Source organism: Alternaria conjuncta (genome assembly GCF_024043145.1).
Source record: "Alternaria conjuncta strain BMP 0040 chromosome Unknown scaffold_8, whole genome shotgun sequence".
Taxonomy (NCBI): domain Eukaryota; kingdom Fungi; phylum Ascomycota; class Dothideomycetes; order Pleosporales; family Pleosporaceae; genus Alternaria; species Alternaria conjuncta.
Window position 1 is genome coordinate 604,234 of NW_026250097.1, and position 15,689 is coordinate 619,922.

The 15,689-nt window shown below is 54.1% G+C and overlaps 7 protein-coding genes across 7 annotated transcripts; 4 read left to right on the forward strand and 3 right to left on the reverse strand.

Annotated features, from left to right (window-relative positions):
• Positions 1-306: 306 nt before the first annotated feature.
• Positions 307-1,266, forward strand: J4E85_005998 (uncharacterized protein; the record flags this gene model as incomplete). Its single annotated transcript, XM_051470239.1, has 1 exon — positions 307-1,266. The coding sequence occupies one exon, from the start codon at positions 307-309 to the stop codon at positions 1,264-1,266; it is 960 nt and encodes a 319-aa protein (XP_051325727.1).
• A 421-nt stretch (positions 1,267-1,687) lies between these two features.
• On the reverse strand, positions 1,688-2,320 carry J4E85_005999 (uncharacterized protein; the record flags this gene model as incomplete). Its single annotated transcript, XM_051470240.1, has 1 exon — positions 1,688-2,320. One exon carries the CDS (start codon positions 2,318-2,320, stop codon positions 1,688-1,690), a length of 633 nt encoding a protein of 210 aa, XP_051325728.1.
• Positions 2,321-2,885: 565 nt separating this feature from the next.
• On the forward strand, positions 2,886-5,471 carry J4E85_006000 (uncharacterized protein; the record flags this gene model as incomplete). Its single annotated transcript, XM_051470241.1, has 3 exons — positions 2,886-2,957; positions 3,393-4,393; positions 4,445-5,471. The coding sequence occupies 3 exons, from the start codon at positions 2,886-2,888 to the stop codon at positions 5,469-5,471; spliced, it is 2,100 nt and encodes a 699-aa protein (XP_051325729.1).
• A 1,436-nt stretch (positions 5,472-6,907) lies between these two features.
• J4E85_006001 (uncharacterized protein) lies at positions 6,908-8,001 on the forward strand (the record flags this gene model as incomplete). Its single annotated transcript, XM_051470242.1, has 2 exons — positions 6,908-7,794; positions 7,848-8,001. 2 exons carry the CDS (start codon positions 6,908-6,910, stop codon positions 7,999-8,001), a joined length of 1,041 nt encoding a protein of 346 aa, XP_051325730.1.
• A 427-nt stretch (positions 8,002-8,428) lies between these two features.
• Positions 8,429-9,588, reverse strand: J4E85_006002 (uncharacterized protein; the record flags this gene model as incomplete). The annotated part of the gene is made up of 4 exons (XM_051470243.1): positions 8,429-8,626; positions 8,687-9,253; positions 9,319-9,479; positions 9,531-9,588. 4 exons carry the CDS (start codon positions 9,586-9,588, stop codon positions 8,429-8,431), a joined length of 984 nt encoding a protein of 327 aa, XP_051325731.1.
• A 772-nt stretch (positions 9,589-10,360) lies between these two features.
• Positions 10,361-11,108, reverse strand: J4E85_006003 (uncharacterized protein; the record flags this gene model as incomplete). The annotated part of the gene is made up of 4 exons (XM_051470244.1): positions 10,361-10,452; positions 10,502-10,705; positions 10,754-10,873; positions 10,931-11,108. The coding sequence occupies 4 exons, from the start codon at positions 11,106-11,108 to the stop codon at positions 10,361-10,363; spliced, it is 594 nt and encodes a 197-aa protein (XP_051325732.1).
• Positions 11,109-11,590: 482 nt separating this feature from the next.
• Positions 11,591-15,579, forward strand: J4E85_006004 (uncharacterized protein; the record flags this gene model as incomplete). Its single annotated transcript, XM_051470245.1, has 6 exons — positions 11,591-11,600; positions 11,651-12,622; positions 12,679-12,733; positions 12,788-13,271; positions 13,338-13,881; positions 13,928-15,579. 6 exons carry the CDS (start codon positions 11,591-11,593, stop codon positions 15,577-15,579), a joined length of 3,717 nt encoding a protein of 1,238 aa, XP_051325733.1.
• Between the last annotated feature and the right edge of the window lie 110 nt (positions 15,580-15,689).

Consider the following 15,689-nt stretch of genomic DNA (forward strand, 5'->3'; position numbering starts at 1 on the left):
CCCTCCTCTTCCACTCACTCAACGACCAAGTCAGGCAGCGGCATATTATCTTTGATTGCTCCATGTTGGCTGATATTGTTTGGCTGGGATCATAATGCAAAAGAAGTAGAGCCATTCACCCTCCAAGTAGAACGGTCTTCTGATGTCGAATGCCCACTGAGCATCGGCGCTCGAAACTCCGCACATCGGATTATGACTAAATCTCAGCACACAGCTTCAACACTACTAACCAATAACTTCCCATTTTAAGATTGACTTCATCTTCTCATCTCTTGGATACACACAAAGGATTCCGCGACAATCATCATGGCATCGTCACCGGCACCAAACCCATTATCTGCCCACATCGCTAAAGGCTCCCCCATAATCCTGGACGGCGCGCTAGCAACATACCTGGAGACCTTGGGAGCAGACATAAGCGGCGCATTGTGGTCCGCATCCATACTGCTTGATCAGCCAGCCCTCATAAAACAAACACATCTCGACTACTATCGCGCAGGCGCAAATGTTGCAATCACAGCATCCTACCAAGCCTCCATTCCGGGACTAGTCAAGCACCTGGGCTTGAGTGAAGAAGAAGCCAGAAAAGTCGTAAGCAAAAGCGTGGGACTAGCCCAGCAAGCAAGAGATGAATACGTTGCCGAGACAAATGAGGATGTTCGAAGTAAACTGTTCATAGCGGGGAGCGTAGGCCCGTATGGCGCATTCCTTTCAGATGGCTCGGAATACCGAGGCGACTATTCCATTCCTCAGGAAGAAATGAAGGACTTTCACCGCGGCCGCATCCAAGCCCTCGTGTCTGCCGGTGCCGACATCCTAGGCATTGAGACGATACCATCCAAAGGCGAAACCGAAGCTCTCCTGGACCTGCTCACCACAGAATTTCCCAGCACGGAAGCTTGGTTTGGCTTCACATTACGGGATGGCTCTCACATCAGCGACGGCACACCCATCTCTGAGATCGCAGCACTTTTCGATGATGTAGACCAGGTAGTTGCGCTGGGCTTCAACTGTGTGCCAGATGATTTGGGGTTGGCTGCTCTGAAGACTTTGAAGCCATTGGTGAAGAGGGGGACCTTGATGGTGTATCCCAACTCTGGTGAGCAGTGGAATGCGAAGGCGCGGGAGTGGGAAGGCAAGAGAACGGAAGGTTCGACGTTGGCTGAGAAGACGCGGGAGTGGAACGAAGCTGGGGCCGGTCTTATTGGAGGGTGCTGTCGAACTACACCCGAGGACATTGGTATCATGAAAAAGGCACTAGAGTAGGGGCACTGGATTTTGGAAGGAGACGTGTAGCGGGAGTATTGTAGCGAAGCCTGAGGCCCTGGTGTTGGGCCGGCATTATTTATGTGTAAAAGTATCGAATATCACTTGTTTTGTTCATCTGTCCGCTTGTAGACGTGAGCAGTTTTGCGCGTCTACATTGACTTTCCTCGCTCTGCTACATTTCAGGAGTGTTGGCAGGGCGACATGGAGTTTGTCCAGGTTCAGTTGCCCTCCATTCCGGCTTTGCTGCCCCTTGCGACTGCTGTTCAGTTTCCAGGTATATCCCGAGAGTCCCCGTTCCGTACGCTGCGCGCCATATAGGGTCGGGTATATCGTCTGGGTTTGCCTGGGCCGCGCTGCATCGTGTGCTTGGTGCTTGGTTGTTTGGTTCGATGGTCGTACATCCCTACGCCACGATTCCTCACCCATCAATGACCATGTCCTCTTCATCGCCCACCGCACCTCCAGTCCGCTTCTGTAGTTCCTCCAGAATCGCTTTCGCACGGTCCAGCACATCTTCTGTCCCAACCTGTCCCGAGCTTGCCCTCGCATTCAATACCCCAACGTCAAACTCGCCGTAACCTCCGTTCTTGACTTCCTTCTCCGGATCCACGACCTCACTCTCGTTTTCCTTGCCTTTCTGGGCTTGCCCCTGCCCCTGTCTCTGATTGACGGTAAACTTGGGATGGCTCTTCGGTATGACCTTGTAGCGTTCGAGAGCGTTTATTTGCTTGACCAACTCTGATCTTATTACTTCGCAGGATGCTCCGCAGAAGAGGGCATTGATGCGAAAGGCTTCTTTGCGCGCTTCGAGGGTACCCGGTGTACACTGCATGGCGTCATGTTGGAAGGGGATCGGATCGTTGGTGAGCTGGCTCAGGGCAGTTGCGAAGTACTTGAGCAGTTTGGGTATTTGGTGGTTGATCTCGTTGAGGGTATCGATGTGTTCGGCGGCGACTTCCCGGTACGTTTTCGGCTCTTCAGATGCTTTCGCGTCTCCGGCTTGCTGCTGGTCCGTCTCGTTTGCGATTTGTTGGTTAGCTTCGGTAGACATGGCGGGGTGTTTGGCGAGTGTGGACAGGAGGGATAATTAGTGAGGTAGAGCAATCGGTAGACGTGCGGATTTGCAGTCGAAGTGTATGCGACAGCAGCACGTTTGTCAGGAAGTAATGCGACAGTTGCGTGCTGTGTGCCTGGTGTCTTGGAGTCGAAGCTGGGGAAGCTCAGGGCCCGCAATGCAGGCGCGCACCGGCGCATGCTTGGCAGGCCGCGCGCAGCGAACCTCACCTCCGACTTTCACTCCGCATCACGGCAAGCCTCGGTGACGTCCTGGCAAGCTTCAGACGCGATACCCCCATCAACTCAAAGTCGCCACGCGTCAAAACAGCTCCAATACCACTTGCGACCCAGGAGCGACCACCGGGAGACGTTTCCGGCCCTCCATGCACATTGCGACCCGTCTCCACCCAGCCTCGAGGTGAAGGAGCTGCTCCCTGCCGACGTAGAAGAGAAGGAACAACACCACAACCATGTCAGGGCCCCCTCAAGGGCCCGGGCCTGTGAGGCAAATGAGCGTGGGAAATGGACCGCCCAGCGCAGGTTTACCACCACACAACGCCATGCCTCCACAAGGGGGACCTCCGCCGCCAGGTGCCTCGGGGCCGCAATCGCAGCAAAACTTAAATCAGATTGTAGGTACAACATTTTCTCTCTCACTGCAGTCGTGTTTGCTATTGTCAGGGTTTGCACAATTGCGGCGGGTGAAGGCGCATTGTCCGCGCGGTCTCTGGCCGTCGCGTTTCGTGAAAGAAAGCTGTCCTTGGCCGTATTCTCGACTTACACTCCCGTCTGCCTTGCGCGATCCCGTTTTCAAGTCGCGCGCACTTTTTCGCTACGTCTACCACGACAGAACTCTCATACTGCGACTGTTGCATTCCTCGCGCGCTCTGCCTCCTACCCTCCCATCTTCGTAAAGTCAGCCAAATATGAACGCATCGGCGTACGGAAAGAGTTATGCGACCAACAACGGTGGCCACACCTCGGTACTGCGCACTTGAAGCATTGATTGCTGCTTGACATCATGTAGATGATCGTGATTTAAAAGGCTGTTGCTGACATTCATGCAGGTACTGGAGTACCTCTCTAAAAAGGGATATGTCCGCACCGAGGCGATGCTTCGAAAAGAGTCTGAACCGCAGACTAACGGCCAATCCCTCGTAGCGCAAAGCACCGAAGCGGGCGGCGCGAGATACACAAAAGCATTCGAGCTCCTTCGCAAATACACCGAAGACAACCTGGATTTGTACAGACCAGAGTTGCGGAAGCTGCTGTGGCCTGTTTTCGTCTACTCGTACCTCGACATGGTGCGCGACTTCTACACCAAGGATGCGGAAACCTTCTTCGCGACGTATCAGGGTCTTTTCGAGCGCGACCACGACGAAGATATCAAAACACTTCGCCAGGTCCGGTTACAAGCACATTTGCAGGAGAGCCGCATCGCAAAGCTATACATCGACAACAAATACCGCATCACGCTGACGACAATGCCCTTCTTCAATCTCATTCAGTTCCTCGAGTCGAAGCATTTTGACGGCGGTTCGACAATCATAGACGTGATCCGGGAACACCTGAACATCGTGACCGTCGACCGAACGGCCACGGCCGAGAAGAGTATAGCAGCAATCCTTGCAAGTGGACATGGCGAAGACGAGCTTCCAGCAGAAGACGAAGGTATCCCAGGACACGCCCCAGGCCATCCCCTCACTGCGCGCCATGATCCGGAAGCTGAGGCTGCCCGTATAAGGCTGCAGCTAGGCGCATACCCACAAGAGGCAGATCTGCAGGAAGATGTCCGCGCAGCTTTACAGGACGAGGATGCTAAAAGCGCGCCAAGACCGGGACAAGCAAGCTTAGTAGAGGAGTTCGAGCAACGCATAAAACAGGAGCCAACAGAAGACGGACCCTCGCGGGAGTTTGTTCCTCTGCCGCCTTCACTTGCGCGCGACGTCTCCATGGAGGTTCAGAAGATCATCGAGCACCGAGATCGCTACAAGATGGAAGGCAGAACAGGCGGCGTTGGCCCAGCTGTCAGCGTCACCATGTACACCTTCCATAACACCTACGACAGGTAAGTTCACTCGTCATTCTGTCTCAGAAAATGTAGCTGACCCAATGATAGCATCAACTGTATTGACTTCTCTGGTGACAATCAGCTTGTCGCGGCCGGCATGAACGAGTCTTACATACGGGTCTGGTCCATGGACGGCAGTCCACTCACCTCTCCAAACGATGCGCCAGACGCACAACCGTCGTCTTCAAGACGGCTCGTCGGCCACTCCGGTCCAGTCACTGCAGTGGCCTTCTCACCTTCCACAGCAAACCCGTACCCATCCGGACCACCAACAAATTCAGAATGCCTTCTTTCATGTTCAGAGGACAAAACAGTCCGACTTTGGTCGCTAGACACATATACATGTCTTGTAGCCTATCGCGGACACGACAATCCAGTCTGGGATCTGCAATGGGGACCTTATGGACACTACTTCCTTACTGGTTCAAATGATCGCACCGCACGCTTGTGGTCAACAGATCACATTGAACCTCTACGCATCTATGTTGGTCACGACAATGACGTTGACTGCGTTACTTTTCATCCCAATAACCTTTACATCTTCACTGGTTCTTGCGACCGCACAGTACGCATGTGGCACATCGCTGGTGGTAACTGTCTACGCCTCTTCACGGGCCACACGGGCAACGTGACCGCCATAGCATGTTCTCCCGACGGCAGGACGCTTGCCTCCGCCGACGATGCAGGTAACATCATTCTCTGGACTCTTGAGACTGGACGAAGGCGGAAGCGCATGCGAGGACACGGCAAGGGTGGTATTTGGTCGCTTTCCTGGAGTGTGGAATCGAGCGTTCTCGTCTCAGCCGGAGCGGACAAGACAGTCCGTGTCTGGGATGTGCTCCAAGAGACCAGTGACAAGGCTGCTGATGGCGTGGCTGCGAAGGCGGACGGTGCTATGACGACCAAGGGCGCGAGTGGAACCACAGTGACAGGAAAGAAAGCCAGCAAGGAGACCGGTGTCTCGGCAGACCAGATCAGTGTATTTCCGACCAAGGAAAGTCCCGTGTACAAGGTGCAGTTCACTAGAATGAACCTGGTACTTGCTGGTGGTGCGTATTTGCCGACACGTCAGTAGCGTCTGGCACCGAGCTAGGTTTTTGGGTGACCATACACGGATTGGCACATCCGGGCGTTTTGGGTCAAAAGCATCAAGATGACAAGCTACAGTATACCCGCATGTATGTAGAATCTCATTCTTCTAATTACATCTTCCATCTGATCCTTCTGGTCTTTGCATATGAGTTTGAACAGCACTTGGTCGTTTGGCAACAGTCCTACCCATCATCGGGGTGAAGGTCCGCTCATATGCAACAGTGCAGCTTCCCTATCCGCAATCGCGCTTGTAGTACGGGTTGCGATAGACCTGTCATGACGTAGCTGTAGTCTCATCCGCTTCGGTGGCTTCCGGTGTTGTTGCCCTTGCTGTCCGAATCAATTTGTCATGACCTGGGAGCACCTTCCCAATCTCACCCCCGAAGCTTCTCACGGCGGTCACCCATCCCTTGGCACTCGTGCCTCCCCGATAAAGCCCATCGCCCAGTGTTTATCATCTCTCTTCTGCACCCAGCTTCCTACACTCGTTTACCACACTCCTTTTCGCCCCTCCGTCAGCAACTGGCCTGCTCCTTTGGTCATCTTGCTCACCTCTGCCCATCTGGTGCACTCTTCAATCTCATCTCACCACAGCCGCCAGCTCGACGCTTGACATGAAGGTCACTCAGCTTGCCGCCCTCTTCGGGGGTACTGCTCTTGCAGTCCAGCCTCTTGCAGCTCCTCGTAAGTTAACTTCACGCATTTCCTTCAGTATCATTGTTACCTCAATCGCTATCTGGCTGTTCAAACAACTCTGACACGTCAACAGGTGTCGAGCGTGCCCTCACCGATACCCACTCCACGGTCATTATGGTTACGTCAACCCACCTGATCCAGGAGATCTGCACCGACATTGCGAGCTGCCCTCCCTATACCACCACTGCTGAGACATCTGTTGTCTATGTCACTGCAACAACCACGATCTGTCTACTTTCTTCGACGCCTCCTGGGTATGGGCCACCTCCAACTACGGCTGCTCCTTCATCAGTTGCTAGCTCCGCCTACCCCACCAGTTCCGCGGGCATCTCTGTCAGCCTCATCTCAGGGTCTCAAATCTTCCCAGGTGGCTCTGAATATCCCAGTGGCTCTGCTCCCCAGACGAGTGCTCTGCCAACAGGTATTTCCCCATCCAGCGCATATGCTACGCCTCCTAGCGTGAGTGTGGTGCTCCCATCAGGATCTCCAAGCACTGGAGTCACGATCGTCACAGATGTATTGCCTTCAACCGGAGCAAGCAGTGTCGTCGTGGTTCCTTCATCTACCAACACCAACGCCATTAGCAATTCATATCCCGCTTCATCAGCTGGGCCTAGTTCCATTGGCTCTTCAAATGGATATGTCGCACCTCCGGGCAGCTCCCTGGTCTCATCACCCACTAACCCAGGTCCCGTGAACCCTGGTAGCTCAGCGGTCTCCAGCATGTCATACACAGGCTCTACTTTCCCAGCTAGCTCAGCAGCTCCACCTGTCAGCAACACGGATGCAGTTCCTACGTCCATAGGTACCCCCTCGTCAGGGCCAAGCTCTGGTAACCCAGCCACTCCTTCAACACCAGGCTACGTACCGTCCGGCTCATCCGTGCCACCGAGCAGCAATACGGATTATGTGCCCACGTCTCCGGGAGCCGCCTCCACCGGCTCAATGTCGAGTGGCTATGTCGTGCCGCCAGCTAGCTCAGCTGGGTTAGCAAGCTCTATCACAGATGCCGTACCGACTTCCATCACAGTCTCATCGCCCGCAAGTCCATACCCAAGTGGACCAACAGTGTCATCGAGCTACTCGGCTGCCCCATCTCGCCCTGCTGGACCGTCTTCCAGTGGATACCTCGTGCCATCAGGTAGTTCAACTGCACTGACAAAGTCCAACACGGATGCTGTACCTACTTCTCTTACAGCTTCTTACCCAAGTGCCAGCTCTGCTATACCCTCTGGAAGCCCTTCAGCCGGACCTTCATCGAGCAACTACTTTGCCCCACCTGGAAGCTCTATCGAAGCTGCTCCGACATACACAGGCGGAGATTCTACATCTTCTACCGCCACAGGATCCTCGGGTACCGCCTCTGGCACGAACTCAGCGTCATTGTCTACTACTCCTGGTTACCCAAGCCCCTCGCCCACAACAGGTCCTGTATCCACGGTCATCGATAGCACTATTAGGATTACGAGCTATCAGACACAGACTCTCATTTCGTACATCACGGCAGGGCCTTCAGACGTGCCTGGCAATGACACCAACACCAACACCAATACGCAAGCTATCCCGACCAGCGTCCCTTCAGGTGTCTCTGGTGGTCCCTCTGGATCTGGGTACGTCTTAATGATTCTTGATACTTTCTATATTCACTGACCGGTCTTTGCAGTTATCCCTACCCATCTGGCGGCATCAACGGCACGATTGTTGCCCCCTACCCCAGCTACATCGAAGTGCCCATCAACACCGGCCATGTCGTCGGTGCCGGAAAGAGTTCCCTCGCGGCTATTGTCGTTGCTCTCGTCTTCGCTCACTTTGCATAAGCCAAAGCGTGGCTCTCTCATCGGTCTCTTTCTGTCGTGAAGGAGATGCGCTGTTGTTGAAGGAGGTCGACATGGTGAGACATTCTTGCATCGCGTATAGCGTTTAGCATGGAGCGTTCCAACTCTGTCCACATACCTACAATGTGGGCCTGACGAGGTCAAGGGAAGTGGTATGATCTTTTTAGGGAGTGTTCTTTAAGCCAGACAGGGTTTTCCTCACATGTACTACCAGTTACACGGCCGCAACAGATCAGCATGCATGTAATATACAATACTTTTTACTTCGGCCATTAACAAAGATCTTCGTTGCACTGTGATGTCTTCTCAGAATTTGTCATGATTGAAACAAGCCAGAAAGCCGCAGTGGCTAGAGTGTACGCCAAGGTTGAGAGACCTGTTACATGGCTATGTTGATGGTCGGTTTCCGTCACCGTACACCGAAGGCCTTCAGGGTATCATCCGGGCTCTCATTCTCGTCCCCGGGTATGCTCTCATTCCACGCGTCTTCAGATATGCGCCCGGCTTCAGGTAGCAGACTGAAGTGCGGACTTGGCTCGGCCTTCAACCACTTGAAGTCGTCGATTTGATCCCACTGATTTGGCGATTGTTCGATCTCCGGTGTCGTCTATACGGTCGTTAGCGAAGTTTACACAGCAAAGACTGCAAGTACCAGGAGAAGACTAACATATACACTAGGCAACGGCGCAAACCTCAGGCCCTCACAGTCCTCAAAGATCGGCCGACTCGTACTATGTAGATATACATCCACGTTCTTGCTCCCATGCATGCGAAACTGCCGACACGCCGTCACTATGATGCTGTTGGAGACATCGGTGATGTGTATTGCGCCTGCGACTTGGCCGGTCACTATGAGCGACGAACTTATGGAGCGGAGGTAGAGGGCAGCGAAGGGCGCGTTGGCTTTCGTTGGGGCGCTGAGATCGACGATGCAGCGGGTGAGGTGCGACACTGTCGGTGAACTTGTTTCGTAAGGAGATGAAGGGAGGGTTATACGGGCGTGGGATTTCCAGGAGAGCGCTGACGGGGAAGAGTCGTGTTGCGTTGTGTCGTGCTGTTGTTGTTGCTGTGATGGTGGTGTTTGTCCCGATGCGGAGGATGGTTTCGCGTTCCATGTATCAGGCGCAGCGTCTGGTTTCGCAATATCCTTCCTCCTGTTCTTGAAACTGAACTTCTTGGGTGGATCGAAGCTATTCCTCATTTCTGACAACTTCTCGCTCAGACGCTTGATTGTCTATACACTTTCTTGTCAGCCTCCAGCTCTTCTTATGGCTTCGCTATCCTCGGTATGTGACATACCTCGCTGTACGTCCGTTGATCGTACGCCGGAAGATAGCTCGAGGCGTCCTGGACATCGAGGGCTACTCGGTTTATGCCGGCCAGGCAGTTGTCTATTGCTTCATTGCGCTCGCCGCCGGATGTGGACACGGAGGAGAGGTTTTCGATTTGCGCGCGAAGTGCTGAGTGTGTTAGTCAAGGCGCATGCTGTGGTGGGTATGTGGGAGACGGACTTGCGACATCTTGGTTGAATTGGCGGTAAAAGGTTTCCTTGAGGTTGGATTCGGCCATTGCGCGTCGGGTGTTGTCGCGACGTTGAGGCTCTTGGAGTGTGAGGTGCAATATTCGCGAGTCGTCTTTTCGTCTTTTGGCATGCGCTGAGCCTCGAAGGTCTTGGGAAGATGTTCACGCGTCGGTTGGCTGGTTAGTGGGGTTGAAAGAGACGCGCATGGAGCGCGCGAAAAACCGCAACATGGTAAAGACCAATAAAGTACAGGAACTACGATTCTAGGTAACCGTCTGGCAATGCATCAGGCCAATAATGTTGAAGCTTTCGTGTTATCGATCCCAATTACGGATGGATATAAATTGACGGTCGAAAGACGCGACATCATCGAACTGGTGGGATGCACGCTACCCCGCATTACACCAATAGCGTCTCGTGTATTGTCAGATGTATGGATCTCTGAGGCATGGCTGTTCCTGCGATAGATGTCTGGAATTGAAAGAATCTAACCCGCGCATCACGTACGACCTCTTCGCTTGATCTCAATGTCATTCGGCCTGTAGCAAAGCGATGAGATGGATTTTGAACTTATGCGCAACTGTTGCGAAGTCCTTCCATTATCCGGCAATTCAGACTCCCGTGCTCTCATGATAGAAATGCAAAGATGGCTGTCATCGGGTGCACACTAATGTGGGAAGGTTCACCTCTGCATCGAAGTCGAAGTCTTGATAAAGTCTTCGATTGTTTGGGGTAGTATATACACAAGCCGGAGGCGGCCTAGGTCTTTGTAGTGTTTGCTGTTGTAACTGCAAGGAAACGTGTGATCGTGTAATGCTTCTAAGCGGCTTCTTGCGCTGCCTTGACGTCGACGCCGTACTTCTCCAACAGTCGTTGCCGCCTCCTCTCTTCGTATCCGGGTCCGTAAATTCCTGGTGAAGTCAGCTTCAGCAAGAGTGTGTTGGCCCTTATTGGACATACCTCGTCCCTCGCCCAATTGCTGCAGAGTCTCGGACATTGGCCGCCTGCGCACCTTCTTCAGCTCTTCCCTGCGCTCAACCTCGCCATCATCATCGACCTGGTCGCGAATGTCTCCAATACCGCGCATTCCAGCAGTGTAACGGTAGGCAGTGAGGACCGTGGAGAAGCATACTCCGGCACCGAGCATGAATGGAAGGCTTCGCCCTGTGAACTGTTAGTACCGGCGTATGTATCGGTCCTGAGCATGCGTACTGGCAACACCGACACCGCATCCAGCCACGAAACCGGCAACTGCCTCGCTGTAGCAGTCATCCTTTTGTCGCAGGTTGCTGGTCGCGTCCAGTGTGAATTGGTAGGCGGCTCCCACACCGGCTACACGTCAATTAGCTTCGTTCCGATGCATTTTCCTGCAATTGACCTGGTACGGACCGTATAGCGCGATTATGCCTCCCGACCGGGTGAGGATGCCCATGGCTCCGACATTCTGCTTCCGGAGAGTGTTCTGGACACCGGCGATGATGGCGCCGGCGGCCGTGGTCTGCAGGGTCGTGTTCGCAGTATTCGAGAGAGCGTCCCGCGGGTGGTAGGTGACGTATTGGTCGGCCATGGCGGGCGAATTGGGCGTGGGTGTCGTCTTGGGAGCTCTATGGACGTTGTTGAAGTCGGCAGCGGGAAGATGCGCCAGACCATAAGCGTCTTGGCGCTCAGGGCTCAAGCGGCGGCGGGCGGGCACTGGCTGCATCATCGCGCGCCGCGTCGTCGAGCTGTCGCAGTGAATGCCGCGAGCCCGTGTGCCTCGCCGCTTGTACCGTTGCGGTCTTGTGTTTTCTTGTGCGTAGTTGCATGCGTCAGGGCTATTCACGTGGGCTAGCTGTCTTGTGCTTCCTGAATCTAGCACTGTAGTGCTTCTACTAGGCGGTCGCCGCCCACGATGCTCTGTCTGTAAACGCTTCAATCACACGGTAGCAACTTCTCCCGTCTTCGCCCTTCTCCACCCATCTCTCCGTGCATGTTGTGCTGCCAGTAAACCCACCATTCTGTCATCCATAGTATAAGCCACACTATTGCTCCCCACCGCGCACAGCAGCTATGGCGCCTGGTACTTTGTCCACCCTCGTCCCACCAGCGTGTGCTAACCACGACTCGCAGGCAAGACGGCGCCGCGGCTACTCCAGGACCTCTTCACATACGATCCGCGACACGAAGAACGGGCCGGCCGGAACTTGTTGACGAGTGCCCCGCCGCAACACGACAGCAAAGCCCCAGCAGTCGCCGCCGTACCCTTCAGGAACTGCCGCCACACCTTCTTCACCAAGCCTGAGCAGTCGCAGTTGCCGGTTGCAGGCGAAGACGCAACCCCGAATACCACATACAAGGTCGCCTCATACTGCAACAAGTGTCGCTGGCATGTCGATGTGCGTGTCGACCACCGCACCGATGCCACCAAGATCAAGTCGTGTGGGAAGGGAAATGAGGACTATGCCTTGCACCACTTCCTCTACGAAGGAGAAGACAGCTCGAGTGGCACCGGTGGGATCGAGGCTCAGCTGCGCCCGCGCACCTACACTTTCCGCTGCACTGCGCCCGAGTGCTCAGTCAGGGTACGGATTAGCATGAAGCCTCCATGCTTCTCGGAGCAGGACATTGTCACTTTGACCGACCAGGCTCAACTCAGGAGACGATGGGAAGCAGCGAAACAGATCGCCGGCGACCGGGCAGACGCAAACATGGCGCGGAAGGTCGATGCTCCCGATTACCTGAATACATACCTACAGGATTCGTTGAAGCCCGCGAAGGGCAAGGCGCGCATCCCATTGTTGAACAAGAAGTTTCTCAAGACCTTCGGTAGGGACTGCGACTCGATATTACGGCGCCTGGGCTTCGAGAACCGCCAGGAAGAGGAAGAGGATGCCATCGTAGAAGTCTGGTATCTCCCTAGGCCCGATGAAGCGGCATCTCCTCTCGAATCGACGCTGCGCAACAAGATCGAGGACGCTCGCTACGAGCTGAACACATTAATACTTAGCATGCCGGAGAATGAACGAGTGGGCTGCAGACACCAGCCCATGTATCCCACACCGTCCCGAGTCGATATGGAGAGAGCGTTAGCATGCGCGGATTGTATGTCCATATACGCCCCGCTTGTTACACAATGTGGACACTGACAAGCTGCACAGACGCTAAGGCTAAGGGACGGGAGACACGCAGTACAAACCACGAAGAAGATCACCCGTATGTGCCCCGCTTTCACCTTCACCGGCGTTCCTGCTTACTGACGACATGTAGTTACTACGCTAGTCTAGGCGCCGTCGGTGACTTTGACGACGCTTTAATCCTGTTCGCCTTCTCTCGACAAGGCGCTGTCGATATCGAGAACAAGGCTTACTACTTCGAATGCTTGCAGGATCTCGCTGCCGGTCGCCAAAGTGAGATGCTTCAGATGCAGGTTGCTTTGTTGGCCTCACAGGGTCTCACTAGCAAACGCGATACCGAGCGTGCCTACCAGTACTTTGGGATTGATCCAACCCACGCAAACGTGATAGGCGACGATCATATCATAGGATGCTTCCGGTCGCGGCTAGCCGATGTCAGCGTTATACAGGCTGAGGAGGCACGAAAGCAGCTGCGAGTTCTCGGAGACGTGCGTGACAGCGACAGAATACGGTCAGAGGCTTCTGGTTCTATCGAGACGTACGAGCAGGCAATGGCGTTCTTCGATCTTGAGCTTGGTGTAGCCGACGATTTCATCCCGACCATGTATTCGCTAAAGGTACCGTGCACGTCGGGTCCCGACATGACTTGTTTGTTGTTCTGACGATTGCTAACACTCAAATAGACTCAGGACAGCCCCGCAAGCATAGAAACCGCAAGGAAAGCCCTGGATATCATAGCAGATGCGCGCAACAGCGAACGACTGCGACAGTTCGCCAAGTTCGGGGCAATGAGCGAGCCTGAAATGGACCTCGGTGAAGCCTACGCCCTTTTCCAACAACCAGACAGAACCGTCAAGCTCGAACTTGCAGTTTTGGGCTCTCTAGTCAGCACCTACGATATTGGCTCCAGCGAACGAGCGCGCATGGAGACAGCGTATAAACTTATCGAGAATGACCAGTCACAGAGGTTTGGCGACAACCACGTCAACCCCTCCCCAGCCAGAGGGAACAAATACCCCCTCGATTCATGGCCGGTTGGGCTCCGCAATATCGGTAATACCTGCTATCTCAACAGCGTTCTCCAATTCCTGTTCACCATCAAGCCCTTGAGAGATCTCATTCTTAATTGCGAGAAATACCTACAAGATCTCTCTCCAGAAAGCTTGAAAAACAAGAAAGTTGGGCGCATGTGGGTCACAGCCGAAAGGGTTTTGACGGCACAGAAGTGTCAGTATGTCTTTCGTTACTTCAGATCGATGCTAACCTCGCGTAGTCGTCAGGGAGTTGCGGACTTTGTTTGAGCGCATGATCACCGCATCCACAGACACGGTACAGCCTGCCATAGACCTCGCTTCACTCGCACTATGCAAATCAGACAATCCCGCGGATCCAGTGGAGTCACCACCAGTAAACACTACCGACGGCGCAGGCTTGGGCACGATTGATGGAGCTGCGGTTAGTGGACCGATGCTTCCACCTGCTGTGATGCAGTCCGCTCCTGCAGAAGCTCCAGCCGGCTCAGCCGTGACTGGCGACAACACAAATCCTACAGACTCGGTCATGGAGAATGCTGATGCGGCGCCGATTACACCTGCTGATTCTGTCATGAACGACGACGTTGCAGCAAGCAAGAGCGAGGGCGATGTGCCTGCCCCACCAACACGGCCTCCGCCAATCCCACCACGGGCAGACCCTAAACCGGCCATCAAGCCTGCTGTCCAATCGATTTCGAGAATTGGTAGGATTGAGGAGAGCGCTCGACAACAGGATGCAGCAGAAGTCATGTCGAACATATTTGATCTCATTTCCTGTGCCATAACAGGTGACAGCATTCTGCGCGAAGGTGAGCAAGGAGACGCCATCAAGAACCTGTTCTTCGGCGACGTCACCACAGTAATGGAAAAGTCAGACGGCGTACAGAAAGTTCAAGAGCTTCGAGACCATTTTCTTGTCGCCACTGGACAACGAGACCGCTCACTCTATGCTACCCTGGACGAAGACTTCGGTTTGGGTGAAATAGCGGATGGTGGCGGTATGCGATACGATTACGTTGAAAAGGCTGCGCCCATCCAGATCATAAACGTGAAGCGGCTACAGTTCAAGGAGGGCAAGCCTGTGTACGACCACTCGCACATTGGCCTGGAGAAAACGATGTATATGGATCGTTACTTGGCGAGAACACCGACACTAAGCGAAGCGCAGCTGCTAGATCTTCGCAAAGCGCAATGGGCAAAACAGAAAGAGTTGCGAGAGCTAGATGCTAAGAGGACAAAGCTACAGACAACAGGTATTGAGGGCTTGAACCTCCCTGAATGTCTAGAGGCAACGAGCGACTTTGTCAACAGTCTGGCCACGGAGAAGTCAGAGCATGAACAACCGAGTTCGTCCCAGGACTTCCTCCCGACTCCGCCTCCTGAACTCTCTGATACGCTCCACACCCGTGCCGCCGATCTCGCTGCCGATCTTTCAGGCATCGACGACCAGATAACATTGCTGGAATCCAAAATCGACACAGTCTTCGAGGACTGCCACTCCGTGCCCTACCGTCTCCATGCTGTCTTTACCCACCGCGGTGACGTCAGAAGTGGTCATTACTGGATCTACATCTACGACTTCCACAAGGATGAGTGGAGAGTCTACAACGACGAGAATGTAGATCAAGTTGAGCAGGAGAGCGTAGTGCTCGACAAGGAGGAAGCACACCGCCCGAAGGTCAGCACAGGTGTCGTGTACATAAGAGCCGATCTTGTGGACGACTATACCGAGGCCGTGTGCCGCCAGCCTGAGAAGACCGAGGAGGATACCCAGAAGGATATTGAGATGAAGGATGTTACTTTCGACGACGATTCTAACGATGAGATGCCCGCGTTGGAGCCAGTAGACTTGAAGGATGTGCCTGTCATCGACGGAGTGGAGAAGGAGTAAGCTCTCTTCTATTCTGAGCCCCTGCTCCTATCTTCCTCTTTCCAAGTTACCGGTTGCTGATTAGACTCTTCTATTAGCATTACTCCTCCGGCAAAGAGAAAGGGGGTTCG